Source organism: Xylona heveae (assembly GCF_001619985.1).
Source record: "Xylona heveae TC161 unplaced genomic scaffold L228scaffold_12, whole genome shotgun sequence".
Classification (NCBI taxonomy): domain Eukaryota; kingdom Fungi; phylum Ascomycota; class Xylonomycetes; order Xylonales; family Xylonaceae; genus Xylona; species Xylona heveae.
The window spans coordinates 553,328-579,819 of record NW_017264204.1 but is presented as its reverse complement, the minus strand read 5'-3'; the positions used below and the strand labels follow the sequence as shown (position 1 = coordinate 579,819).

The following is a 26,492-nucleotide window of genomic DNA, read 5'->3' as shown; positions in this document are numbered from 1 at the left end:
AAATGTGGGTATGTGAATCCGTTGTGAAATAAGATGAATCGGAACAGGACAAACGACAGTGAAAAAAGATATAAAAAAAATTTGTGGGGTATCTTGAAAATAGAGGTATTACCGTAAAGACGGAATACAAAATGAAAAGAATTGCAAGTATGAAATGTGAAAACTTCGTGGACGGAGGAAACAGGTGACCATGCCACTCTATGAGCATTGGTTACCGATCCTCTTCAATGATAGGTTTGCGTTCCACGGATCGCGTGCGACCAAAAACAGAACGGCCAAATTGACGAATTGACGCTACTCGGCCCGATTTCTCGTCCTCCCTTTCCACGGAAATCACGTCTTCCTTCTTGATACGACAGAATAGTGTTGAGAACAAAAACTCTTCGCCGTTCGAATCGTACAATGGAAGATGACGGTATCCTTCTTGGAGGCTGCTTAGCTTGGCAGTGAACGTAGCCAGAGCAACTCCATTGTTGTTGTAGTTTCGACCGTCATTAGAATTCCAGACAGTCCAGCGAACGAAGATAAGGCTAGGAAATTTTGTCTCAAGGGAGACTTTAAAAGTATCGTTGAAAATGGGATTGTAACCGTTGCCTTGAATGATTTTGGTACGACGACGATGAGGTGAGCCGATACCGGACATGCCATTCCGCGCCGATGCATCCAAACCACCTTCACCTGATGCAATACCTTTGGCTTTATCATCCGCGCTGAAGATTTCAATCTGAACATATGGGTCGATGCTTTCCTCGGAGCTCATACCCCGAGGCCGCGGAAGCTGCTGAGCAGAGATGACATCTAGGGAGAATCTAACCACCTTCTTATGTTTCTTGGTACGGATGGCGTCAGGTGTGTCGAGTAATTCCAGAGCCAATTTTGACTGCCGAAGCTCCTTGGGTTTCAAGACGTAACCGGTCCGGTCAATACCGGCTGCGAACATGGCATCATTCATCTGAGTGCCCAAGTCATACGTCTGCCAGTTGAGAGCCACCATCTGTACGCCTCGACGCCAGAATTTGTTGGGATCAAAGTTGGAGGAGCTGATCCGATAACCAGACGGGTACACCCGCATGAGGTAGCGCATATTATGTCTTTCGAGTTGCGATTTATTATCCTGATCTCGACAAAGATTTTCAAAGGTACGTTCCGCAAAAGAGAAGACATGATTGTAGCTCTTGCTCTCCGGTAGCGCAAAACTGAAATACTTCTGCCCACGGGTGTAGACTCCCAGATCACCTAGAGGTTTGATGATCTTGCTTCTTTTCCTCTTTTCCCTCTTTTCAGAATTGTGACTGCCAGTGGCGGTATCGCTATCATCGGTAGCGCTGCTAGTACTAGTTCCAGTCCCTCCAGTTATGGAGCCTTTTCCAGGGCCAGTGTGAGACGAAGAACGATCCGAGGGAGTGATCGATGACCCGCTTGGTATCAGAGGTAGACTAGGGATCTGAGAGTTATCAATCCATACTGGGCGCGTAAACGGCGAGCTAAAGCTTCGTTGCCTCCTCGCTGGAGTTTCAGGCATGAGTTGAGTGTCGTCGGGCTCATCCGCAGCCTTCACTTTGATCAATATGCGATATTTGAGCTCCTCGGGAGACGGAAGGAGCAAAGAGTTCGTCATGAATGGCTCAAGAAGCAATCGATCTCCCAGGATTGATTTCATCGTCTCCGCCATTACCAATTGTTGCTCGGGGTTACAGTGGACTTCGAGAGAGATGATCAGAGGATAAGGAGAAGATACGAAGGCGTACTTTCCAATGACGCTTATACAATCAGAGAAGAGCACTTTCGACGTCAATGTTCGGCCATGCAAGACCACAGGACGACCATCCGCACCATCCCAACAGTCCACTTCGACGCAGCGGCAGCCGCGCTGAAGAGCGCTAATATAAGCTTCAGGGCTCGATTCGCCAGCGACCTGTCTCCCTAGCAAATAAGTATTGTGGGAGCTTGAGATGAAGTATTCATTCAGAGGGCGAGTCAGCTTCGCGTCTGGATCACCAATCTCCAAGACTGAGTTGTACGCTGAAGAGAGGAAAGCTGAAAATGTATCAAAGTCCATTCGAGACTCTGCCGTATCTCCTCCGTCTTGCTGCTGCAATGTCCGACACTTGCTCTTCCTAGCAAGTCTTTCGAAAATCTTTTCCCATTCGGATCTGCGTGATTCGACATCAATCCTTTGCTCGTCGCGCAGAAAGCCAAGGAACTGAGAAAGGTCAAAACCATCGACACCTTGGGGGACAAGAGACTGGTAAAGCTCTCGAACATCTCGCCTCTCTTTGAGTAAGCGAACAAAATCCTTAAACCCGTCATAGTCAAGATAGCCGGTCTTGTGCTTGTCTGCCTTGAAAAATTGGGCTCGAATAAGTTCTCGCGAACAATTAATATGCAGACTCCAGCAAAGTCTCTCCACCCCTTCGAGGCCCATCTTCTCGTCTTCCTCGGCATGTGGCGCCGTGCCAAATAGTTTCAGCATTTCGCGTCTCCAATGAGCTCGGATTTTCTTCTCGCCAATTCCGGCCACGCCAGCCATCATGTCGATTCGGTAGCGGGAGATGTTCTCGAGCGTGGTTGTCCACAAGTCAAAGACATAGTCGTTTGGTGCAATAAGATGCATGGTCTTGATAGGACGGCCTTTAGATCTGTCATGATCAGAATAGATGATGGTGAAGAATCTTGATTCCTGCTCTGCAGGCACCTGAAATTCTTCTCGATAATTGCGAGCATCCGCGCCGGTTCGAATTTCTTTGACGTCATCAATATAAAACCTTTTCGCAGGTCTCGACGGGTCCCAGTAGACCTTGGCTGAATCCGTGTCAAGGACGAATTTGAGAGTTTTTCTCTTCTTCTTTGTGACCTTGACAAGAGTTGTGCCTAGGAGGAGCACAGAAGGTATGACAGGAGCGATCCCTCCTTCAGTTGTAAGCTCCGAAACATAGGCAGCGGCAGAGGGACGAGCTGAACGTGATTTGGTCTCAGGTCCCATAGGAATGTGTTCGTCATCCACTGCCTCTTCGTCACCGTCTTCCACCCCCAAATCAATTGCGCTGGCGACCGTATCTGGCCCACCTTTACTGTCGCTTCGGCGACGCATGATGACGGGACCGGTACTGCGGTCTCGTCGACTAGGGTTTACAGAAGACGGACGGCGCCGCGTCAATTTGTTGGCGGCGCCACGAGAAATACGCCGGATCAAGCCGGGACTCTTGCTCATCGCTACAGCATCGCTCATGGCGCTTGGTGGGGTCGAGGAGACGCCGAGCAAGGATTCTGGAAGCTGTAAAGCGGCCGGCGTCATACTCGGCGAGAGCACACGACCACGCGGGCCCTCTGGAGAGGAATTGAGTGACCCATTGGCGCTCAAATGTGGGGAGAGAGAAGCGGAAATCGTTGCCGAAGGGGAGAGAGAGAGGGGGTCGAGAGGCACTGGTGTGGAGGCAGGAGATATTGCGGTATTCAGATGTTGTTTTATTGTTCGTTGGGAAAAAGGAGATGGTGAATTGGGCGGGTAAGATGTCATGACGTTTGGTGACAACGCCGGTGATGGCGTCGTTGCCAAGGTGGTCATCTCTGTCAATGATGGCGCACCACGATTTCGCCGTGGTGCAAGGTTCTCAAAAAATGAGGCAAAATTTTCCCAATCCGCAGGAGGTGAAGATAGTGAAGCAAGCTAGTGTGTTTTGCGGCCGAAGGGTTGTAGTTGCTAGATGGTCCAGCGAAAATGGAGGGCAAATTACTTGGTGATTTCAACGCTCATAAATGAGTGCGAATTGACGGTGAATACATTGCTTTATGACCCTTCACTTTCTGCATTAGGGTCTCATGGGCTCTTGCAATGCAGCTATTGGGATGTTGCGCCAAGTCGACCCCACGACGGCGGTGAGCGCGGGAAATGGAAGTTCGCGTGTTTGCTGCAGGCAACAAGACGTGCAGCGCTGAAGACGCCCGATTGGCGGCGGCAGGTCAACAACCTCGGTCAGCTGGTATGCAGTTTGTGATGCAGGCTGTAATAAGATGGGGTGCAGCAGTGAAAGACGGCAGACGAGCTGCAACAGTCGCGCTGCCCCTGCTCCGCTTCGATGATGCGGTACCTCTCAGTGACGCACGCCACACCGTTCAATCCCCACGCAGGGCTGCAGAGCAGCGAAAATGGAAGTATGGGAAGCACGAGGTGCTAAATTGAAAAACAGCGGACGACGCGCAATGCACACAAAGCACGACAGCGACTCAAAAATCTCAGGACTCCTGCAGTGTCAGGATAATCGTCACGTCGTCGGCGAGGGGTTCCGCAGCACCAGGCCGAAAAAAAAAGTATCCCCACGAAGAAAGGGTGTTTTCTTGTCGTTGCAACGGAGATCGTCCGTGAGTCAAGTAAGATTGCGAAACTATGTCGTGCGTACGACAGCTATGACAGCACACGCCGACAGGGTGCTCCTCGGGCGGAGTGAGGCGCGGAAGTGAGCAAGGGTGTAGAGAATAATGCGAGACCTGGTCTGGCACTGCCCGCCACGCGCGTCCGAGTTTGGTGCTATCGTGTAGATGTCGCCGATGCAAGTCGACTCTGACCAGGTTACAGCAGACAACAGCTGAAGAGAATTGAGTGCAATGCGTAGGGATAAATGTAATCGTCGATGAGCCGATTGGCCTTTTTTTCCCTCCCTCTGATTGAGCAGAATCCCCACGTCAATTGATAGCCTCGCCGGTCAGGTACCTGTCACACAAGGAGAGGCGAGAGTGTAAGAGAGGAAGCTCTTGCAGGATGGAGATATACTCGAATAAGGACGTAAAGTCAAAAATCGATAATGCGCAAATTGTCTTGTGTATCCCGGAAAGGAGCGGTGGAAGGCTTTTAATGAGCGCTGACTGTTCGTGCCGTAAATAGGGAGATGAGATGGGAAGAGTCAATGAGCTATACGGTCAGTGGCCTTCTTTTTCTGCCGTTTACGGGCCTATTTGGGTAGGGAAAGTAGAGTGCAGGGAAAGTACCTGAACTTCGGGGAGGGGAGAACCCCAGTTGGGATCTGTTGCAACAGGAGCCAAGAGACTCACTCGTCGTCCATTGGTGCAGTCTGCTTGGTATCGTCTTCCCAGCGACGGGTCTTCGCTCGCGCTTCTCTATTCGCTTCTACGCTCCTTCTCTAATTTTTGCTCCGTCAGGGCCGTATGGGGGATTTTCGGTAGACGATGGTAGCCGGGAGATTAACAACGGCCGGGTTCAGTCATAGACCCAAAAGGGGGTTGTTAGTACAGACCGTTGGCGAACCGTTGACGCTTTAATTGGCCAAGTAATCGGCCCATGAGAGAGGTACCGCCCGCTGGATGCCCAAGTCTCAGGTACAAACTTTCCTTCCGCTTGGGAAAACGAGAGGGAAAGGGTGGAGGGGCTTCCTTGTTCCTTCCCCCCCCCCCCACACCTCCCTTGTCTTGGGTCGCTCCTTCCCCTTCTTCAATTGGGTTCTCCATTTCCATGTCGTTCCTTGTCCCTGGGAAGCCAAGAACGGGGGTTTCTCTCCCACGACCGTCCGGTCCGGTCTGCCTGCCACTAAGTTGTACTTTGCTGCGCGCTGAGGTCAGACCGATCGCCCGCTTCTCAGCCTTCCCATTCTGTGGCGAAGCTAATTGTCGTACAATAATGTACAGTAACTTGCCATGAACCCCATTCCTAAGGTCTCTTTTCCCCCCCTCGTCGTTTCCTTTTGATTGCTATCTTCCTTACTTATCCTTACCTTCTTCATTTCTGCCTTTTGTTACACATTATTGATCCTTGGCGTGGTCCATCGCCTCGACCAGGCCTCTCAGTTACAGCACCGCATGGTTCCCCCGTTCATGATCATCATCAAGTAGTCTGACCATCCAAGCTCCTGGCGTTTGTTAATATCACAGAGTACCGTTTGCACAAGAAGTTGTCACTGTAGCGTAGCCTCGTCACCCCCTATTCACCACCCCACATAGATTCAAATTTCTGCTCGATCCACCCAATGGCGGTTTTGAGACTGCTCAATGACTCGCACACCGCTGCCGACACCGCCCGCAGCCCTGCTGCCCATTACGTTTCGGCCCGGTCGGCTCACCACCAAGAACAAGCTTACCATTGGCCTGGAATTGAGCTCTATTGCGAGAAAGGACTTCTCGAGAAGCAAGCGAATTGAGTTTTGCACGCGCGCTAAGGCACATAATTCTGTAGAATGAGCTACTCTAGCAGAACGAGTAGCCTGAGAGCTTCGCGATGCAGATGGGCGCCTGAAATCCAGAACATCAAGCATTCGGATTTCAATTGGACTGAGTCATCTAGTTGAGGGGGGCGTAGCGCTGCTTGGCCGCTCCGTTGAGCACGAATGCGGGCTCCTTTTTGTTCGTTTCGATTTCGACAGTACTACGGGTACAGATTGCCTCGGACCGCAAGTTCCGCTGGTGGTACGGAGAAATGCACAGGTTGATCAATACCAGGGCATCTGATCGCCTCCTGAAAGTGCGCCAAAGAATGGGATGCGGAAGAAATCGACTCGCGATGAATGGGTGCCGCAGTAAACAAGTGCAGCTGTAATCCTCGCCGATAAGGGGAACGTAGCCAGGTTTGGTCCAGATGGGTGCCGGCAGTAGTATGCATCATCGACGCCCTTTCGAATTCATGTATTGTACCTTTGCAGATGATTGCAGATTCAAAACAATAATGTAAACATGCCGAAATGATTTCTTCAATGGCAACAATAATAATCACGAGCGGCCATGCTTCGTCCTGCAGTGTCTAATTCATCAGTACATGCAAGCATTCTCACTTGTCATTGTTATTTCTGCCTATCTGCGGATGCACTCATGCAGCCGTTGTTTGATCATCAGGCCACACCTGGCCCCACCCGGCAGGCCAAAGCGTCTCTCGCGTGGACGCTAATCTTTGGCCCAAAAGAGGCTGTGAGCACAACGAAACAAGGCAGAAAAAGAAACGAAACAGAGCTCTGGTTGGTTTAGAAAAGATTGACAAACCCCGAAATCCGCCGTAACAACGGTTTAGGTTGAACAACCTTGATTCAGCTCCGCCTTGCGAGCCGAAGTTTCAGAATGTTGCAGCCCTCTCATGGGCGACGCTGCTCAGTTATCAAGGAGAAATCCTCTTAGTCACGCTAGATGACCACAGTAAAATGGTGCAGAAACCATCCCTTTCGTCATGTTTCCTTTGGCATGCATCAAGAATTCTCGTATTGTGATTATACCTCTCTGCATTATGCTGGAGCGGGGTGTCATCGCCTAGGAGGATAGTGGGAAATCTGTTTGGCATGCCCGCTTGGTTCAGCAGCAGCAGCAGGAGCAGCAGGAACAGCAGGAACAGCAGCCAGGCCATTTTCCGTCTCTGAATAACGCAGCTCAGTCCAACGTTTGATTAAGACAAAACTCCCCCCACACACCTCTTTCCCCTTATAACTCAGTACTCCGTAGACAGTAAATTAATCATACTCCTGCCCGTACACAGTACAAGGGCATTCGTACTCGTATCGAGACAGTACAGTAGCTGTTTTCCCTTTAGGGCGACCGACACCAACCCACACAACCTTTCTCCCAGAAAACCCCCCAAGCTCCTGGGGTCTGCTTCCTCTTTTGGTTCTTTTGCGTAGCTTGTTCATTTTATTTCCTTCAGCCCCAATCAACTGCAAGTAGCGAACCCGACAGATATTTCGCCCTAGATATTTTCACGACTTGGATCGATGGATTAAAGATAATTGAAAGCCCCACTTCATTTTTGACTTTCACATATTATAATCGCGCCAATCGATAGATCTGCCAAAAGCTGGCACTAACGTTGGCAGCTTCGACCGCGTTGGGACGTTTGCCAGGGTCGACCAGATTCGCGGACCAGGGGATAGAATAATCAGGCTATAACATGGTTGTCAATAATATCATGCCTGAAATATGATGAGCCGCAGATCGTAATATCATGGTTATCGTACTACCATGGATCTGATCCGGAGATGGCAGCCGGAGGGCGTGCGGAGACATGCTGGGGAGCAAGCATCTCCATTGCGGACAACACCATAGTCTGCCAAGGGGTCCTATAGCAAGAGCACCACTATGACCTGGTGACCTGCTCAGGTAGGACACGGCATGATCGGTGAGAAAGAAGGTAGGTAGCTAACGGACCTGATCGGTCACAGCAGCTGGGCACGATTGAAAGAGATATCACACCAGTCATGCATAACAAGGACCTACAATATTTCTTGATCAATTCTGCGGGCTCCAATAACAAGTCTTAGCAATGTACCACGGTACACTTGACTCTTGATCACGGATGCTGCGGATTACATTCCGACATGGGAGCCCCAATTTACGCTCATTACCGAGACTCGCGCGCACAATTCCTTGCCTACAAATCCCCGACTTTGAAAGGATCAAGAAAGGTAAGCCGCTTCCTCCGCCGGTAGCATTATAACACTCAACAGCTCTGTATTGACATCGACTTGGTTCCATATGAAACATGAAGCATACTCCGCATAGATCTAGAAGAGCCCAACCATAAAGCATAATACTATTGCAGGAACTATAACCGATTGATAATAACCAGCGTTGACAGAAAAAGCACATCAACATCGAAGCGGTGGTCTTAAGGGAAATGGATAAAGTAGGTACCTTAGGTATGTAGCTTCAAATAAATTACTTCAAACGTTCCTGCCCATGTTCTGAGCCTATCACGTGTCGTAAACTATGCACTCCCGCAACAAGAATGATGTTACACTGAGTCCGATTTGGCTTAGTCCGCCTGTGCCTGTACGGCTCCAGCTAAACCAAGACTTCTGCCGCGTTGCCATACCAAGCGTGACGGTCCGAGCTTCATATCAATTATTACGACTGCTGCCTAGTCCATCGCATCGCCATACAGCAGCTTGTCACAACGTTGCATCATGTCGGCTGGTTGGAACACAATAGAATCTGATGCTGTCCGTCCTACTTTCTTTTACTGCACTCCGAAAGTGCCTCATGCAGGATAAAACCGAGTTGACCATGACACATGCAGGGAGTTTTCACATACTTGGTAGACAATCTTGGAGTGAAGGATGTCCAGTTTGAAGAGCTGATAGCTCTCGACGCTGATTCTCTGCGCGAGATCAGGTAAGCCAGGCCTTGTTGCAGTTAGAATTATGTGCCTCAAGTGGCAATCGTTGCTCATCAATGGAAAGCCCAGTTTATGGTGTCATTTTCCTCTTCAAATACCCTACCGGCGAGACAAGGAGAGACACTCCGCAGAAGGGAACATTTGATTCTGAAGCTGCTGAAAATATCTTTTTTGCGGCCCAAACAATTCAAAATGCTTGCGGCACGCAGGCATTGCTCTCGGTGCTTCTCAACAAAGATGGGGCTATCGACATTGGTTCCCAGATGAGAGATTTCAAAGAGTTTACAAACGCTTTCCCCTCAGACGTAAGTTCCAAAGTCTTTCTTCCATAGCATATCGTTCTGACACTTGTCACGTCGTGTTAGCTACGAGGAGAAGCGCTTTCCAACTCTGAACTTATTCGTGACGTGCACAATTCATTTGCACGCTCATCCCCTTTCGTTGACGAGACACAGCGTGCCGCGACCGAAGACGATGATGTCTACCACTTCATCGCTTACACACCTATTAATGGCAGCCTCTATGAACTCGATGGGCTTCAGCCCGCCCCTATCTCACATGGTCCTTGCACCTTTGATGAATTTCCAGACAAGGTCATCCCAGTATTGCAGGAGCGAATTGGGCGATATCCTGCCACTGAGATACGTTTCAACCTGCTTGCCATGGTGCGAGATCTGCGGATCCGGGCCAAGGAGATTGGAGATCATGAAGGACTCGTTCGCGAAGAGCACAAACGTACTGCTTGGCAGTGGGAAAATGCTCTCCGACGCCATAATTTCCTTGGGTTTACAACGGAAATCCTTAAAGGCGTAGTGAGATCGAAGCTCCAGGAAAGCGGAACGAGCTACGATGAATGGGTCCAGAATGCCACGAGCAAGACAGAAAATCGGCTTAAGGATCGACGAGGTGGAAGCGGATCTGCGGAGGGTTTCTAAGCCCGGGGTTGTCTTGGTCGGTTTCGAGATAGGGTGCACCTCGCATGTATAGTACTTTGGGTATTCTCCGAATCGCATCGGCGGGCGTCTGGAATGCGTGATGACACCGTATATCACGATACATGGACTTTTTATTTAATTCTATTTTGACCGTTTTCTCTATCCAAAGAACATTGGAGATAGAACATTTGGTTATTGTTCGTACGACAGCATGTACCCGACTTTACCATGGGCACGATTTTAGATCATCGCAAGCCCAAAACAGGAAATCATGAACATACTCTCGGATTTTTTTGACTGTACCAGGGAATTGGCACTTTCAATACCGCATCAATTAGAGAAGGAATGCCTGAACTATTTTACTCATAAACTGCAAACGTGATGATCAATCGATTTTCCAGTTGAGGTGCAAACTACCATCACCGGTCGCAGGGTTCGCGCTAGTTGGCTTTGGACGGAAACACCCCAAAATGTGAGATGGCAATCATGTGGGTGGTGGCGAGCATCGGTTCCGGCGGGTTCGTCATGGGCGGCCCTACGGAACCAAGTCCTCCCATCGTACTATCTCACCCTTCGACGAACCTCACATCAACTCTTGTCATTTGTCGCGGACGAATAAGCCCTCCAAACTGTGCGAAGCAGGGCTTCTTTATCCCATTTTTCACACCGGTGCCGATTGCTGTTCCCTAATCATGTTGCCTTGATTCCTACCTGCCTAACAGCGGCAAGCCACGACTGAATCTCAACCCCGCCTTATCGGACTTGCTTGAACAACATCGCAGACATCTGTAACGACTATCATTTGGAGATCGATCGATTGACTGTTTCAAATATCGTTGAAGGTCTTTATATTTGATCGTGTGCGACAGGATCTGCATCGATGGCGATCATTCCCGCCTCTATCGAGCCTCAGGGCGCGATCATTCCGACCACTCTTCCAACAACAAGCCGCGATTCTCAATCCACTTCAACATCGCGTCTATATTCAGTTCATGATGACTCGTCTAACTTTAAATTTCCGTCCAATAATATGCATATCACCGGCGATAGCGAGTCGACAGGAAGAGGAATTCTGATTGGAATGCTTTCGGCGTTTGGCTCTGCTGGTCTGTTTGCAATTATTTTCGCTGTGATTTACTTTTTCAAATATACGAGTAGAGGAAGGATATTATTAGATCGAATCGGGCGACCAGGAGAGTACGATGACGAACAGGCATTTGCCCGCGAGGAGGCAGAAGCGTTAGAGTCGATGGATGATCTGCAAAGGTCAGAATATCTGCGAGCCAAAGGTAAGCTTTCCTCGCCCAAATTCCTTTTTCCTTCGAATGCTATTTTCGTACGCGAATGATATTTCTCAAATATAGGGCTGATATGTTTTCTGTGCAGCATTTATTCAAGCAAACCCCCCGGATTCGATGCAGACCGACATTTCATTATCACAGTTTCTAGCCATCCAAGAGAAGGGGGTTTCAGCATGGGAATTTGAACCAGAGCTTGAAATTGCCAATTGTTTCGTAGAAGGGAGGACTGAGGTTGAGTTTTTCGATTCCGAATGCAGCGTTCAGAGCAACCTGCCAGTACCCAAGCAGAACGAGGTTTACTATTGGGAAGCCAAGATATACGACAAACCAGAATCAACAATGATCAGTGTTGGCATGACGACAAAGCCCTATCCTCTGTTTCGTCTGCCAGGTGAGTTTGAGAGTTTCTTAAATTTTAAAACATGGCTTAATCTGACTGAGCAAAAGGATGGCATAAATATTCTGTAGCCTATTTGTCCACTGGACATCGGCGATACAACCAGCCTTTCGCACCCACAAATTATGGCCCGCAATATGTACAAGGCGATGTTATTGGGGTCGGATACCGGCCTCGATCTGGGACAGTTTTCTTTACTCGAAATGGCAAACGACTGGAAGAGGTTGCGCATGGTCTAAAGACGCAAAACCTCTTTCCAACAATCGGAGCTAACGGGCCTTGTACTGTTCATGTTAATTTCGGGCAGATGGGGTTTGTCTTCATCGAGGCGAACGTCAAGAAATGGGGTCTCGCTCCTATGACTGGCAGCCTTGCGCCGCCTCCGCCATATGGTAGTGAACAGGGGAGTATCCTTCTCGAATCTGGAAGAGACGGACAAGGATCGTACGTCAACGTCGGGCATAGCCGCTCGCGGAGTGCTGTGATTCGACCTGGGCCTCCTTCGAGCCCAGGCCCGATTCGATCGCCCACCGATATCTCTTTAGCCCATCTCGAACATATTCCGTCTCATGAAGACCCTGGTGAGGGGACGAGCAGCGTCAGCACAGCTGCGCAGGTCCCTTTTGGTGGATTCTCGTCGGACCTCTCAGCTCAAGACCCTATTCACCCTCCTCCGGAGTATTCAAGTCCGGAAAGTTCTCATGCAACCAGCCCACGCGGAAGCGAAGATAATGATCGAACACCCATGCTACCACACGAATCTGGTTCTTCCCGGCCCCCAATACCTAGCTATGAAGCAGCTGTCGCCAGTGATCCGCCTCGCTGAAAGCCCGAACATACTACGTTATGCTACTATACCCCCATTTGATCAGTCCCTTTTTTTTTTTCATCCTAAATTTCCAATACACGTTTTTCTGACTCCTCCCGGATGCGTGTCATCTTACGCGTGCCAGAGTTGTCAGCTTGTCAATTTGAAATATGTTTATCGTAATCTCGCTGGACTTCACAGCACGCAAGCGTATGGCGTTCTTCGGAGGAAGCTTGAGGAGCCTTTTCACTTTTCACTTGGAGCTTTTCCGACTTTGCGCATCGGAGATAAGCCGGTGGAGTCGTCACAATTATTCTGTCATTCCACCGCTCTTTCGCGTCCATGAGCGGTGCATTCATGGTACTGTCAAGATTCTTTTGGGCTGGGGTGAAACAGTTTTCTGGTATTTTAATCTTTCGAGAGGAGGATCATATCTCCATTTACTTTTAGTTACCCTTCACTTTTAACCCCCTTTTTGTTACCCCCCTTTTTATTTCTCCGTCTCAATCTCTCTCTTCCCTATTGCGTTTTCACGAAGGGAGGCTTTTGGATCTCTGCCTCAACACCATCTTCTGTTAAAAGCTTTGTATATATCTCGGGCTAGCTTCACGATACCAAGGTGTCGGCAGCGTTATGAGATAGATTTTCATCTTCTGGTCCTCTTTTATCTTTCACTACCTTTTTTTTTTCCGTGTCATCTCGAGGGTTGGGACTGGACTCAAAGCTTCTTTTAGTACTAGTGCTCCCTTGGCGAAATGATGTGGCTGGCTTTGGAAGAGAATAAGTGTACCAAGTAAGGCAGAAGATTGAGGTGCCACATTGCTGCGTACAGGGATATAACCTCCAGTATACGCTATATGTAATACTCCGTACAATTAAGAAAAGAAAATGACTTGGGCTGCCACTTTAACGACCCAACTTCAGCCCTCTGAACTACGGTGTATGCGTTAATTAGCACCATCTTGTGCTCTAGTTGAACCGTCCGGGGTCGGGGTCCGCCGCCTTCCCAGCTCTCGCTACCAAAGCTAAAGTAAGGAGTCTAGACTTGGATGAGGACAACTTAATTAAGCTGTGCTCGAGCTGTTGGACGAACCTAGCTCATCCGGCTGTGACGTCGCCCTGTGCGCGAAATAGCTCCACTTTAGTAGTTACATGGTGAAGGGCCGCAATTTTGGGGAGCACTCAACCTCCCTGGACAAATGATCATACTCAGTGGACTTTTTATTTTTGTTTCCTGCCCTCGCGACAGACGTCAAAACTTTTACCATTGCGATCGACAATAGAGCGAATCAGAAAGTTGCATTCATGAACGGCAATGAGGAATTTAGCGTAAACGCGGGCGAGTACGCTCCCGACGCACCCGCTCTGCAGGTTATTGTCCTGGTAAGTGTGCTCCTAGGTGCAGTCCCTGCTTTATTAAGCTTGTATGTCTGTTATTTCAAGCTCTTTTTTTTTTATCGCACTTTGCTTCTGTCGTCCCTCGATACCACAACTTGCGTGTTTCGGTCATCTTCTTTGGTTCTGGACGGGAAGCAAGTCGCTACTTTGATTCACCTCCGAGACAGCCAAGCTTAGACCCATTCTGCACTTCAAAGCTATGAAAAAAAAAAGTTTGCAACATGAGACAAAACGCTGACATGATCATCTACTCCTCAAGGGCTCAGGCGGCGGTCCAACTGAAGACAATGTGACCGGCTTCCTTGTCAGATCCCTGGCAACTAATTGGTGCAAAGGCTCGATGCTTGTAGTTGATGCGGGAACCCATTTGGCTGCACTGATCCGATTGCTGGAGCAGAATCTGTCGCAACCCGACCTTCTAGTGAAATCGGCTCCAAAATATGCCGAAAATGTTCCTCCGGCCCATTCGCAGAACGCGAGCAGACTGCAATCAATCGCGCCAGAGACGCTCTCCTCCCCTCAGCTTTCCCCTCGTATGCCTACGAGGGTCAATACCCCTCGACCGAGAAGATCTGCTCCTGGGTCCCTCTCCGCTAAGCCCCCAGGACTTGGTTCCGAACCGCGGATTACACTGGTCAAAGGCCCGTTTGCGGGTCTGGAGCTTCCATACGAATCTTCGCGCGCCAATGCCGCTCATATTACCCGTGAGATTGTATCTACATATCTCATAACTCATCCACACTTGGACCACATGTCCGGCTTTGTGATCAACACCGCTTCATTCCATAACACCTATCGACCCAAGCGCCTGGCAGGCTTGCCTTCCACTATTGAGGCATTCAAAACCCATATTTTTAACGATGTGATCTGGCCGAATCTTTCAGATGAGGAAGGAGGCGTCGGGCTCCTGACCTACATGCGCTTGGCTGAAGGTGTCAATGTCGCAATCGGAGAAGGTGAGGGTATGGGATATATTGAGATTTGCGAAGGACTTGGTGTCAAAAGCTGGAGCGTGAGCCACGGCCACTGCATGAAACGACATAGCCATCGCGGAAGCAATGCAGGCACGCATGAAGAAGCGCTCGCACAGGCAGTGGGTGGTGGGATGAGCGGAAACGCTCCAAGGAAGTCACTATCGATGGCATCAGACCTCTCCAGTGCGTCGGATAAACCATGCGTCTACGATAGCTCGGCTTTTTTTATCCGCGATGATGCAACAGGAAGAGAGATTCTCATCTTTGGCGATGTTGAGCCTGACACTCTCTCTCTACATCCTCGAACGCAGCAAGTGTGGACAGATGCGGCACCCAAAATTGCTACTGGCATTTTGAGTGCCATTTTCATTGAATGCTCGTATGCCGATGCGCAAAAGGATGAGATTCTCTTTGGCCACCTGGCTCCCCGCCATCTCATCTCCGAACTGGAGGCGTTGGCGGTACTAGTGACGGACGCAAGGCAGCAACTTCGCGAGGAAATAAAGGCCGCCGCAGCAGCAGAAGCCACAGAAGCCGAAGCTGAAACAACAGCGCAAGTAGCCGCAAATCCATCAGACCACACCATGGATCATCCTTCTTTCAAAGCACAGAAAAAGCGCAAGCGGGAAGGAAATGACGCCAGTCCTGGTCCGGATCCGGAAATCGCCATCTACAAGGACGAGGCTGCCAGCGGAGCAGCAAGGCAATCCGATCCAAACATCGTCAGAAGAACATCGCCAGAAGACATGGGCCAGGACAACGCAGACGCCAGCTCAGGACCAGACGCGCGGCATGCCAGATTTTCCTCTCCTCGAAAGTCCCAGAAGACGTCTGAGAACTCGCACGATGTTGGTGACGAGAGGAACTCCAAGCAGCAACAGGCACCCGCGCAATCAGATGGACCAGAAGCGGAGGCCAAGTCAAAGAACCAGTCCAATGACCTGCCTCTCCAAGGCCTCCAGATTGTCGTGATCCACGTCAAGGAAACACTCTTGGATGGCCCGCCTGTGGGTGATATCATTCTAGAGCAATTAGAGCGGCGAGCACGTGATGCCGGTCTGGGCTGCAGCTTTGTAATCTCGCAACCTGGACAAAGTCTTTTATTGTAACATGTTCTCATGAAGATTTTATTCTGCAGCTGTATTTGTGCCTCTAGCATTTTTTCTTACCATTTCTTTTTCTTCTTTCCTTCCCTCCCTTTTTCTTTCCCCTTTTTCTCTTTTTCTCTTTTTCTCTTTTTCTCTTTTTCTCCCCTGTTCTTATTTTACAAATATCTTTTTCTTTTCGTACGTCTTATGATCTATTACCATCTATTGAACAAGACATTTTGTGCGTGGACCTCTTATGTGGCTTTATTTCCAAAAAGCATCGTCTTATATTTTTCTTTTTTCGTTCTGTTGATGCTTATTTCCATTCATGTGAATAACATATCCCCCTTTCCCCTTTCTCCGCTTTTTCTTTTCCCTTTTCCTGTACCTACACCTCTTGATATTTGATACGACAATGGGAGTTAACCAGCCGCACAACACATGGAATTTTGATTCGAGCTGACCCGAGAAAAAAAAGGGGTTTCACACTTGGCGATTGGATTACCTGGCTTCTTGAAATAATCAAATTTAGATCACACGTTTGCATTTAGAACAAAAACGTATGTCAGTGAAGAAGAAGAATACAATTATCTGTCTACTTGTCTACCTAACAAGAGATTTTTACGAATTATTGTGTTATGACTACTTGAAGTTACCAGTATTAGATAAGACTTTATTTCACTTGAGGAAGTTCATGAAAACCCATGGTGATTTGAAGACGAAGGGGATGAAAAGCGTATATACTCAATTGGTTTAAATTGCAATTTTTGTTTTTTCTTTCTATGAGATTGTATATCTTTCTTTCTTTCTTTCTTTTTATAGGGGGCAAAAAAAGAAAAAGAAAAAGAAAAAGAAAAACATTACACGTCACTGGCTCACTGGTTTTTTTTTTTTTTTGGCAGAAAAATAAAAGTTGACTTGATACGTGGTACGAGATTTCCGTCCCATCCAGATCAGGGCCTTGTCCAGACTTTCTAGCTGCGGTGTTGCAGACTTGCAGACTTGCGGTGGTGCCGCCAGATAGCGCACCCCCTCGTGGTTCTCCTGCCATGTACCAAAAAAAGAGGCAAAGGTATGAAATGCGATTCAGATGCAACATTTTGGTGAATTTCTCAAGAGGGTAAAAACGGGAAAGGAAGCACCACCGAGAGCACTGATGCATAAAAACAAGACTTAAATACCCCATATCCACAACGCCAAACCCGCTCGAACGCCGTGGACTCCGTAATGAATACAAATGTTACAATGTTTGTGCGAGGAAAGAGAAAGACAAGAAAATCCCTTCGTGCGGACAGTGCAGACGAAAGGTATGTGGATCAAGATCAGGGAAAATCTTCTTCAGTCCTCCTTTAAAAATGAAGGGGAAAAGAATAAACGGTTATATCTGGATATCGAAGAAATAAAGTAAAAACTTGAAAAATTAAAAAGAAAAGTAGGGAAAAGGGTGAGAGAGAAGAAAAAAAAAACATAAAGGACTTTTTCGTATATGCGCATATCTCTCTCATGCATGATTGTTGTTGGGAACGTGGAGTATGCTCATCCTTGTTATTGCGTAGCGCGAGCATGACCGTTCAGCCCTGAAGTGCTCCGTCGAACGTTGGCGCCCTCGTCGCTGCTGGCGCTGGCGAGATCGTCCAAATCTACCGCACCATGTTCCACGTCATAGGCGTGGATCAAGCCTTCGCGGTCTCCTGAATTGAACCGGAAGCTTCCGGCGCTCAAGCGATGAGGCTCGAGGCTGCGTCGGGACTGCATGCTTCGGCGAGTTTGGAGACCAGCGATGCCATCCGTGGGTACACCATCTTCAATTTTACCGTTTAGGAGCTTGTGGCCGTCTGGGTCACCGCGTGAAAGGTTAAGCAGGTAAACACCTGTGAAGATGACGAGGAATCCACAAAGCAGCGAGATGGTATTGACGGCGTCAGTGGTATTGAATCCTTTGAACAGAATAAACGATGCGCAGAGCGTTGCGGTAGTGAAGGTAACGTAGTACAATGGATTTACGCTAGACGGGAATCCTTGTCAGTTTCACGACGTGCTTGCCATGGTAGAAGCGCTGAGACGTACATGGACGTTGGGAACTGGCTGAGTGCCTTGTTGAAATAATTCATCTGCGTCAGGATGCAGACGCCGGTGACAATGGCAAAGACATAAGTTGACGGATGAGTGAGTTGATTATGGCCAGCCAATGTCAACTTCAGCGCAATGCCGAATGCTTTGACCGACATGACTGAGACCGAGCCCACCGCGGAACATATTGAAATATATATTAGAGGGTTCTGCTTTCCGTAAAGAGGAGCCACTCTATAGATCATGATGGTTGCAAAGACAATGACAACGGCGCAATATAGTAGGAAGCCTAATAAATAATCCCCAGGGTAAGCTCTCACGTCATTGGAAACAGGCAGCGCCAGAACACACCTGGTTGGATTGCATAGTGCAGGATCTCGTCAACCGTCTGAATGTCTTTATCGGGAGGAGCATGCAGCACGATGATGACCGATCCGATGAGACAAGTCGCGCATCCCAATTTGCCCAGTGTTCCAAGTTCCTCCTTTAGAAAGTAGGCCCCTAGAACAGCGCTTCGAGATGTCAGCATCTGATCTATTCAATCTGTAGACTGTTTATCATTTACATACCCAATTAATACACTGAGTGCGCCTAATGGAGTTACCAAGATTGCTGGCGCAAAGGCGTATGCGGCGAAATTGGCGATTTCTCCAATGACGACTTTGACCATTGTAAGTTCATTTAGATCTTGACCTCATTCCCACTGTCAAACTTACGTGTCACTATTCCTCCCCACCAGATTGGACTCTTGAGATATGAGAAGCCTTCACCCTCAAATCCATGCCTTTCACTTGCTTCGTTGAGACCCTGTTTGCGATGTCAATACACTCCGCTTCGCCAAAGAACCGCGTGTATTGGATCGGAATTGAGAGACTGGATAGGAAAGACGAACCCGCTTGGTGATCACAAAGCTTGTACCTGAATAGCGCAAAGGGCTGGTTAGCCTTCACCCAGTGTGCATTGACGAAGAAAGGGAGTCGGGACTTACCAATAGCTACGGTTGAAGTGACGGCGAGAGCCAGACCGATATACCTAGTGTCCAGTCAGTGAGTACACTGAACCGCCTCATCATTCGCAAGTAGCGCATCTCATACTTGTCCTCTATCATCACGGCGTGGGGGCACACTTTCAGTGCACTTGATGAGAAAGATGTGCTGTTTGAGCTGCCAAGGCCAGGTGGAGAATGGTATGCCCGTTTACTCCAATGCAAGAGCGCAGTCGAAAGCAAGAGACACCGAGGTTCGGTCACCGATGCTCAAACTGCTCCACAGGTATATTCTCTATGGTAAGACGTAGGTTCCGCACGACAAATGAGCAGCAGCTCGAATATGCAGAGCTCGAATTTCGCCAGGGTGCGGAATTCGATCGCAACCTCGTTGATCGAGACAGTCTGTATAGGTGGTGAAAGGGCTTGCCGAGCCAGTTGCACGGTCCACTCGCCTTAATCGTAACGATAAGGACAGACGAGATGAAGGGTCACGGTAAAGGGCGATGGCGGTCGAGCAGAGATGAGGTTTGCCCAGGCAGGAATATTTCCTTTTGGATTCGTTGGAGCGAGAGACGTGTTATGCAAGTGAAGCCGCGCAGTTGCTCTCCTTTCCAGGCCACACAGCGTTCAAAGGAGGGCAGCGGGAGGTATGAGATTCGATTGGGATACCTTTGACTGCAGCTATAGACGTGGCGGCCACACACGTTGAGGATGTCATGTCAGGTACCGATACCTGCGACCGGCGTTTTGGATGACCTGGCCGGGCCCCCATCGCTTGTTGCCGTCAAAGGGGTCCCGCAGGTACTTTGCTCCAATCATAACTGTGCGGTCCGCGTGTCCTGGAACCCGTACAGTCAAGGGGCACCCCCGAAGAGTTCGTCACCAAATTGCGCAAAAGGTACCTTATTTTCCCATTTCGATCTGGATCACCGACGATTCTGCTAGGGCAATCTAACTCAATAATGTACCTAACTCAACCCTTTTACTCCTAGTACTCTGATTTTTTGTGTTGTTACATCCTCAAAGCCCATATTTTTGGCTGGGCACAAACCAAATCGCCGTCAAAATTTGGCTGTGAACATGGCAAACCCTGTCTCTCCCGAAACATCTACTCCGTACAGTGCACTGTCCTAGCTATCTAGATTAAGTGTACACGTAACACCAAGTCGTTATAACCTAGATACCTCCACCAGATAATCGACCCTACTGCCCTGCAAGAAGAGCAGCGAACATTTCTTGGCAGGTATAGGTATCATATCCATGCAAGGAACATGAGAAATTAAGCAATGCTAGATGGAAATGGAAGAACTATTTGAAGAAATGAAACTTGAAGTGAAAAGGAAAAGAATAAAGTAGAAAGGGAGAAAGAGGAGGGGGAAAACTATTTGAGGTAATTTGAGGGGATGAATGATCGCATCGCTTTTGAGAACGTAGAGAAACCATAATGAAAATGCACGAGATATGCAAGACTTACTGTAGCCGGCTTGAGAGCCGCAGATACCTACCAAGCATCAGAGGGTATACCCTTAAAGCAAATCGGCCACTGGGGGAAAAAAAAATGCGCAAGTACTGAGGTGGGCCTGAACCCAACTATTGAAGATCGCTTTGGACCTGCATCCGCTGGCTCAACCAGTGAGGGCTGAATGCCTCTTCAGGGAGGACGAGCACCGGTAGATGTCCATCGAAGGCGCTAGACGAAAACTTTCTAAATGGGGGTAGAGCAAATCGTCCGCGAAAATCAGGGATCATGAGGAAGAGGGCGTTAGAGATGGGACGGAAACGGTGACTGAAGGGCGATACCGAAAGTCCCTATTCCCTCGAGGCTGAGCGGAAGCGCTTGGACTCGCCTTGCGGATACTTAGTATAGGAGAGATAAAGCGGAGAAACATTTGAAGTCGTACCTTGGCTTTCATCCTCATTCACTTCCCCATCCTCGTCATCTGGGCGGCCACGCTTCATGGTCACCGTCTCTACTTCAGCATAAGCTGAGTCAACTTCATCGGCGCGTGGTTCATCGACATCATCACTGATGCCATTCTCAATGTCATCATAATTTATCTCATCTTCGTCATCTCCAACCTCGTCTTCATGCTCGTGGACCAGGACAGGTGCAGCCTGCGCATCATTGGTTAGATGACGCGATTCATGATTATAGTCAACCGGATTTTCGGTGCCCACGGTATCGGAGACTTCACCAACAGCTGGACCAGACTCGTCGTCCCCTTCGACTGGCTCAAAGATCTGCTGGTCTCCCTCCGTTTCTTCATTGTCCTCACTGAGGGGTGTGCCAAGGCCTGGTTTGTCTTCAGCCTTGTCAAACCCAGCAGGCAAAATTATTTCTTCCGGATAGGAAACATTAATGTCCCAGCTTTCCTCTGCTTCTTCATCGTTTTGAGCTTGAGCATCCCCGGTATATTCCGGCTGTTCTTTTTCTGGTTCCCTATCTTCTTGACGAGGACTGGCAGAATAGCCCTCTTCTAGATCGTTGGCTTGGTCGTCCGGAATTTCTAAAGGAGTGGTTTGGGGGGTTCCTTGTGGAAGATTGTTGGCATGACCGAGGTCATCGTGGTCTTGTCCGTTTGCAAGAGAAGATCCTTGTCCAGGGCGAGACTCAATGTCTTGCTTTTGAACATGTTCATCGGATTCTGGTTCTTTGGATAGTTTCGCAGCATCCTCGGAGATAAAATGAACCGCATCCGCCTCGGACAGAGAATAGGGTTGCTGTATCGTTTGTGCATAAGATGTATGAGATTCGGCGCCTTCGGCGTTAATATTTGAGTCTAGGTCTACCACATAAGACAAGATCATCAGCATAAATTTGCCGTGCGAAGAGACGACGAGAACACGTACCGTTGAGCCTTTCTTCTTTATCCGCTGAAAGTGTAGACGCGCCGCTGGCATTTTGATCCTCAGCAGGTAAGTCCAAACCTTGATGTTCTGAATGAGCGTGGCCTTGAAGCTCATTTGTGGGATTATCCTGCACTGCAGTTTTATCGTGACCCGTAAGCTCATCTCCTGTCTCATATTGTTCTTGGCTGTCATCTTTCGCAGGGCCCTCGTCGTCAGCTGAATGAGGGTGTTCAGATGCTTCAGCATGGGCCGTGGAGTTCACCTCCCGTGCTCCGACCTTTTCTTCTCCATTTTCTTCCACACCGTCTGCTTGCTCTTCTTGCCCTTCCTGCTCTCCTCCTGATGTGGCAGGCTTGGAGGTTTCCTGCAAAATGGGGGCCTCGACTTCGGCAGACTGCAAGTCAATTGCCAAAGTAGAAGGTTGAGTGGAGGGCGGCTTCCTGAGATCCTGCACTTTTGCAGCGCCTGTCTCTGAAGCCGCCTCGTCGGAGACTACATGAGTGCGAACCTCAGCCTCATGTTCTGTTTCTGGCTCGTCATTCTCGTCACCCTCGTAGTCCTCGTCGCCAGAAAGCTGCGTCCAGAAAGGCAGCTGAGAAAGACCCTTTCCCTCTGATACAGCATGGACCAAATCATCAAGCCGCTTGGAAAATCTGACTCTGGTGCTCAATGTCATGTACAGAGGATCAGGATGCTCCACGCCATCATGCTGCAATAACTGTATATAGACCTCCAAGATTCGGAATAAGCTAGTGCGTTTGGTATGAATTGAATCCTAAAGATCAGTGTCAGTTTTTAAAGCGAGAAAAAATGAAGAAGAGCGCCTCAAAGCTTACCTCGTTAAGGGACAGCCCAAGATCGTCAATGTTGATCTCCAACTCATCCTCTTCACTAATGCTGTCGGCCAAAACAGATCTACAAGCTTTCAGAAGTTCTTGGAAGCTTTGATGAACAAGTTCATGATCCTCCAAGAGAAATGTGTCTGCAGCGTCTTCGACTGTAGGAGGGAACAGTGACATCTCGCTTCCCTGGTAGACCAGGACAACAGGATGATATTGGATGAGGGATTCTGCGTCCGGTTGTCCAGAATGCGATTCAACCTGCTCTCTTGCCTGGGGGCTTATTGGATGTTGACTGTTCAGACTGTTCACTTGCAAGTCGCGGGTTTCTTCGCTTTCACCAGAGTCTTTTTGGTCATCTGTCTCCCTTTGCGTGTCATCGACCTCTTCGACTCGATCAATGGAACGGCGTTCCTCGGCTGCGAGTGGCAAACTGTCCTTGACGGAGCCAGAAACCACTTGATTATGTTCGGACCCATTCTCATTAGGAGTCAGGAGTGTTGACTCTGGTGGATTTTCTTGACTAATCGAATTTAAAATGCCAGGATCAGGTTCTGTATCCACGTTCAAAGCATTTGACACTGGCGCACTTGAAGTCCCCATCTCTTCAACTGATGTCCCAAATTGGTCGTTCCGAGTTGCGTCAAGTTGATCTGGGATTGCAAAATCTTTTATTTCGACATGTTCTGTCGTGTCATTGACGTCGAAAATTTCTTCATCTTGAACATGGCCATCATCCTGCATAACGTTTTCTTCATCCAACATTATATCGTCATTCATGGCAGCTGTTGAATCCGTTTCAATGCCTGCTGGCTCCAGACTCGCATCTCTGATGTTGTAGTCGTCATCCTGATCCTCAGTTCTGCCATCGGTAAGGTCCAGATCAATATCTATGTCCTCGTCCATGCCCGGTCGATGATCAATGTCAGACGATATCTCCATATCGTCATCTTGGATAGTGGTAGAAAATTGAGTCGTCGCCATGGTCAGAGCTGATAGAGACAGAGCTACTTTGACGTGTTGGATCTAGCTAGCACAAACAAGAATACAGCATCCCTGGAATGCTCTCCAGATGTATGACCTCGAAGTACAGCCCTCCTTCGATATTTCCCCAAGACCAAGATGTCTGGATTTGAGGTGAAAGGCTATGCTGAATACTTATGTCTTCGAGATGGTAACCTATTGTTAGTATAAGAAAAGCAGTAAAGTAAACTCAAAAAGAAATCTTGGGCGGGGCGGGAAGAGGGAAAAGAAGTTTCCGAAGTAACACGGGCGAAGGATGTCGAAATAATCTTGATGATACAATCAGACTCTCCGATATGAGTCTGCGCATTCAAAGGCGAAATGAACAGCTGGTCGACTGGAGTTGACGGTGGTTGAAGCGCGAGAAATCTGTGGAGAATAAAGGCGCGAGACTAGTAATAGGCGTGTTCCACTAGCTGTGACCAATCCTAAAGTCGCGCGCGGATGCTATCCACGTATGCTGCGCCGGGTAACAGAGAGACTTGGCGCTCAGGTTACCTGAATGGTAGGCGTGCAGTAGCGAGATGCCACCTTCGAACTAGAGTACACAGGGGACATAGATCCATCCGGCTTCAAAGTCGTCTTCGGGATCTTGCTTGCTTCTGAACAATTCGATTTTTGATATTGTTTCCAAGAGGAGTACCTGGATAACTGGGGGCTCACAATGGTAGGCTCAGTCTCGACAGGATCATACATGGCTCCCCGTTGACGATGAACAGGTTGTCCTCGCAGCGTCCATATGCACAAGGGGTGGTAAAGCTGTCCTATCCCGTCAATTTCGAGAGATTGCTCGATCGCGCGTGGAGGCTCTATTAGCATCATTTCCTAAACTCGCCGACTCGGGTACTCAACATACCACTGTGGAGCAAGACAATGTTCGATATGTTTACCAACCACTCGACGAGCTCTACATGGTCCTCATAACCAACCGGCAGTCAAACATTCTCCAGGACATCGATTCACTCCATCTATTTGCTCAGGTGGTTACAAGCATTTGCAAAAGCTTGGATGAAAGGGAGATTGTGAGGAACGCATTCGAGCTATTGAGTGCTTTCGATGAAATCGTCACTTTGGGCTATAGGGAGAATCTATCCATAAACCAAATTAAGACATTTCTTGAAATGGAGAGTCATGAAGAGAGGATACAAGAGATTATTGCGAGGGTAAGGACCAAATTTAATCGATCCATCCATTGGGGATCGACTGCTGATCTCCGGCAAATTAGAACAAGGAACTTGAGGCGAGCGAAGAGCGTAAACGGAAGGCCAAACAATTGGAGCTTCAACGAAAGGAGATGTCACGAGGCAGTCGTGTGGTGTCTCCTCGAACGCCACAGTATCCGACGTACACACCGCCGTCCCGGCCTAAGCCGGAAATGTTTGACAGTTACGAGGCCGAAAAGAACAAAACTTACAACAGGTGAGATTTACGAGCTGTAGTACGATTCAGGACGCTAATTCTTTTTAAAGACCTACTGCACCAAAAACCAAGGGTTTGCAACTTGGGAAGAAATCAAAGACCACGGATATGTTCGAACGAGTGCGTGGAGAGCTTGGTCCAGAGGCGGAAGAGTCTGCTCCGTTGGTTTCCAACGCGCCGGCAGCCGTCGAGGTTGCCTCTCCTCAAAGGGTGTCATCGACCTCGGATCGCGACGCTATTCGTGTCACAGTCTCAGAAACAATAACCGCAAAGCTCTCGAGGGAGGGATCTTTGAAGTTCTTCGAAGTCAAGGGTGATCTTCAACTCCGTATCAGCGACGCCACACTTACAAAGGTCAGACTTGATCTCATCGCGGAGTCAGACAATGGAGCTCAGTTTCGGACACATCCCAACGTTGATCGAACCTTGTTCAACAACGAGAAGGCGATTCAACTCAAAGATCCATCCAGAGGTTTCCCGCCAAACAATTCCGTTGGTGTTCTCAGATGGAAAGCCAATGCAAACGCCAACGCTGCTGATGTCCTTCCAATAACTTTCACCGTCTGGGTGAATAAGAACGACGAGGACTCCTTCACGATCACCGTCGAGTATGAGCTGACCAGTGTAGACACGCTCAACGATGTGATGGTCACTATACCATACTCCACAAATGAGCCGGTTATTTCCAGCTTCGACGCAGTATACGAAGTTTCAGGGGATTCATTGCTATGGAATATAGGTTCTGTAGACGAGTCCAACCAGACTGGAGCTTTCGAATTTGAAGCTCAAGCAGAAGACGAAAGCGAATTTTTCCCCATGAGCGTTCGCTTTTCGAAAACCAATCCTTTTGTGGATGTCGATGTAAGCGGTTTACATTTTTTTTGTCACCGAACTTCTGCTTGGTGCTAACCATTTCATTAGGTTTCGTCGGTCACATTACTTGATATGAATGAGGAAGTGTCGTTTTCCAAGGATATTAGATCCGTTACTGATTCCTACACCATCGAGTAGGAGAAGGTAGCCTAGATATCAATTGCGCGGGTGATTGGCGCAAAAGGCCGGACACCTTCCTCTGGCGCGTGCTGAATTTGGCCCGTTCTCAGATGGCGAAGGCTTTGCTTGTACTTGCTTGATTGAATGGATTAGTAATCTCAACCACTTTAAGAATGTATGCGTGTGCAATTTAGCAGTAGTGAAGAATATCTTTGCAATCGGGAGTGGGGAGAGATTGATCGTTGTGTATATATCAGAGTAGACCAAAAGCTCCCACATGTATAAGCGACCCGAGCACCAGTGTAGCGAACA

The 26,492-nt window shown here is 48.7% G+C and overlaps 8 protein-coding genes across 8 annotated transcripts; 4 read left to right on the top strand and 4 right to left on the bottom strand.

Moving 5' to 3' along the window:
* Positions 1–211: 211 nt before the first annotated feature.
* Positions 212–3,295, bottom strand: L228DRAFT_254325 (PLC-like phosphodiesterase; the record flags this gene model as incomplete). Its single annotated transcript, XM_018333823.1, has 1 exon — positions 212–3,295. The coding sequence occupies one exon, from the start codon at positions 3,293–3,295 to the stop codon at positions 212–214; it is 3,084 nt and encodes a 1,027-aa protein (XP_018185296.1).
* A 5,002-nt stretch (positions 3,296–8,297) lies between these two features.
* Positions 8,298–10,310, top strand: L228DRAFT_273691 (ubiquitin carboxyl-terminal hydrolase-like protein isozyme L5; the record flags this gene model as incomplete). The annotated part of the gene is made up of 5 exons (XM_018335596.1): positions 8,298–8,384; positions 8,558–8,605; positions 8,999–9,093; positions 9,135–9,402; positions 9,463–10,310. The coding sequence occupies 5 exons, from the start codon at positions 8,298–8,300 to the stop codon at positions 10,030–10,032; spliced, it is 1,068 nt and encodes a 355-aa protein (XP_018185295.1). The 3' UTR covers positions 10,033–10,310.
* A 752-nt stretch (positions 10,311–11,062) lies between these two features.
* L228DRAFT_214572 (SPRY-domain-containing protein) lies at positions 11,063–12,556 on the top strand (the record flags this gene model as incomplete). The annotated part of the gene is made up of 3 exons (XM_018330037.1): positions 11,063–11,321; positions 11,419–11,736; positions 11,775–12,556. 3 exons carry the CDS (start codon positions 11,063–11,065, stop codon positions 12,554–12,556), a joined length of 1,359 nt encoding a protein of 452 aa, XP_018185294.1.
* Positions 12,557–13,691: 1,135 nt separating this feature from the next.
* On the top strand, positions 13,692–16,118 carry L228DRAFT_250814 (hypothetical protein). The gene is made up of 2 exons (XM_018333416.1): positions 13,692–13,921; positions 14,196–16,118. The coding sequence occupies exons 1-2, from the start codon at positions 13,844–13,846 to the stop codon at positions 16,017–16,019; spliced, it is 1,902 nt and encodes a 633-aa protein (XP_018185293.1). The 5' UTR covers positions 13,692–13,843; the 3' UTR covers positions 16,020–16,118.
* Positions 16,119–16,345: 227 nt separating this feature from the next.
* L228DRAFT_39755 (hypothetical protein) lies at positions 16,346–17,363 on the bottom strand. Its single transcript, XM_018336556.1, has one exon. The coding sequence runs from the start codon at positions 17,182–17,184 to the stop codon at positions 16,672–16,674; it is 513 nt and encodes a 170-aa protein (XP_018185292.1). The 5' UTR covers positions 17,185–17,363; the 3' UTR covers positions 16,346–16,671.
* L228DRAFT_39754 (DUF803 domain membrane protein) lies at positions 17,364–19,471 on the bottom strand. The gene is made up of 8 exons (XM_018336555.1): positions 19,163–19,471; positions 19,057–19,100; positions 18,961–18,986; positions 18,785–18,875; positions 18,638–18,728; positions 18,420–18,580; positions 18,066–18,357; positions 17,364–18,003 (listed from the first exon to the last, which is right to left on the bottom strand). The coding sequence occupies exons 1-8, from the start codon at positions 19,174–19,176 to the stop codon at positions 17,544–17,546; spliced, it is 1,179 nt and encodes a 392-aa protein (XP_018185291.1). The 5' UTR covers positions 19,177–19,471; the 3' UTR covers positions 17,364–17,543.
* Positions 19,472–20,433: 962 nt separating this feature from the next.
* L228DRAFT_39817 (hypothetical protein) lies at positions 20,434–23,889 on the bottom strand. Its single transcript, XM_018336557.1, has 5 exons — positions 22,743–23,889; positions 21,907–22,681; positions 21,235–21,836; positions 20,958–21,171; positions 20,434–20,903 (listed from the first exon to the last, which is right to left on the bottom strand). Exons 1-5 carry the CDS (start codon positions 23,727–23,729, stop codon positions 20,866–20,868), a joined length of 2,616 nt encoding a protein of 871 aa, XP_018185290.1. The 5' UTR covers positions 23,730–23,889; the 3' UTR covers positions 20,434–20,865.
* Positions 23,890–24,320: 431 nt separating this feature from the next.
* On the top strand, positions 24,321–26,413 carry L228DRAFT_39709 (adaptor complexes medium subunit family protein). Its single transcript, XM_018336554.1, has 5 exons — positions 24,321–24,435; positions 24,488–24,931; positions 24,994–25,187; positions 25,238–26,048; positions 26,109–26,413. The coding sequence occupies exons 1-5, from the start codon at positions 24,433–24,435 to the stop codon at positions 26,196–26,198; spliced, it is 1,542 nt and encodes a 513-aa protein (XP_018185289.1). The 5' UTR covers positions 24,321–24,432; the 3' UTR covers positions 26,199–26,413.
* The last annotated feature ends 79 nt before the right edge of the window (positions 26,414–26,492 follow it).

Bases quoted from the DNA above. Each gene is read 5' to 3' on its own strand.
- L228DRAFT_250814 (XM_018333416.1), top strand. From the start codon at position 13,844: ATGAACGGCAATGAGGAATTTAGCGTAAACGCGGGCGAGTACGCTCCC. The intron at 13,922-14,195 runs GTAAGTGTGCTC...CTACTCCTCAAG, and splicing joins CTCTGCAGGTTATTGTCCTG to GGCTCAGGCGGCGGTCCAAC.
- L228DRAFT_39755 (XM_018336556.1), bottom strand. From the start codon at position 17,184: ATGGGGTATTTAAGTCTTGTTTTTATGCATCAGTGCTCTCGGTGGTGC.
- L228DRAFT_39754 (XM_018336555.1), bottom strand. The intron at 18,876-18,960 runs GTTCGTCTTTCC...CATCGCAAACAG, and splicing joins GCTTTGTGATCACCAAGCGG to GGTCTCAACGAAGCAAGTGA. The intron at 18,358-18,419 runs GTGTGTTCTGGC...ATTATTTATTAG, and splicing joins GCACTATGCAATCCAACCAG to GCTTCCTACTATATTGCGCC.
- L228DRAFT_39817 (XM_018336557.1), bottom strand. From the start codon at position 23,729: ATGGCGACGACTCAATTTTCTACCACTATCCAAGATGACGATATGGAG. The intron at 22,682-22,742 runs GTAAGCTTTGAG...ACTGATCTTTAG, and splicing joins TTGGGCTGTCCCTTAACGAG to GATTCAATTCATACCAAACG. The intron at 21,837-21,906 runs GTACGTGTTCTC...TGGTAGACCTAG, and splicing joins TAAAGAAGAAAGGCTCAACG to ACTCAAATATTAACGCCGAA.
- L228DRAFT_39709 (XM_018336554.1), top strand. The intron at 25,188-25,237 runs GTGAGATTTACG...TTCTTTTTAAAG, and splicing joins AAGAACAAAACTTACAACAG to ACCTACTGCACCAAAAACCA. The intron at 26,049-26,108 runs GTAAGCGGTTTA...CCATTTCATTAG, and splicing joins ATCCTTTTGTGGATGTCGAT to GTTTCGTCGGTCACATTACT.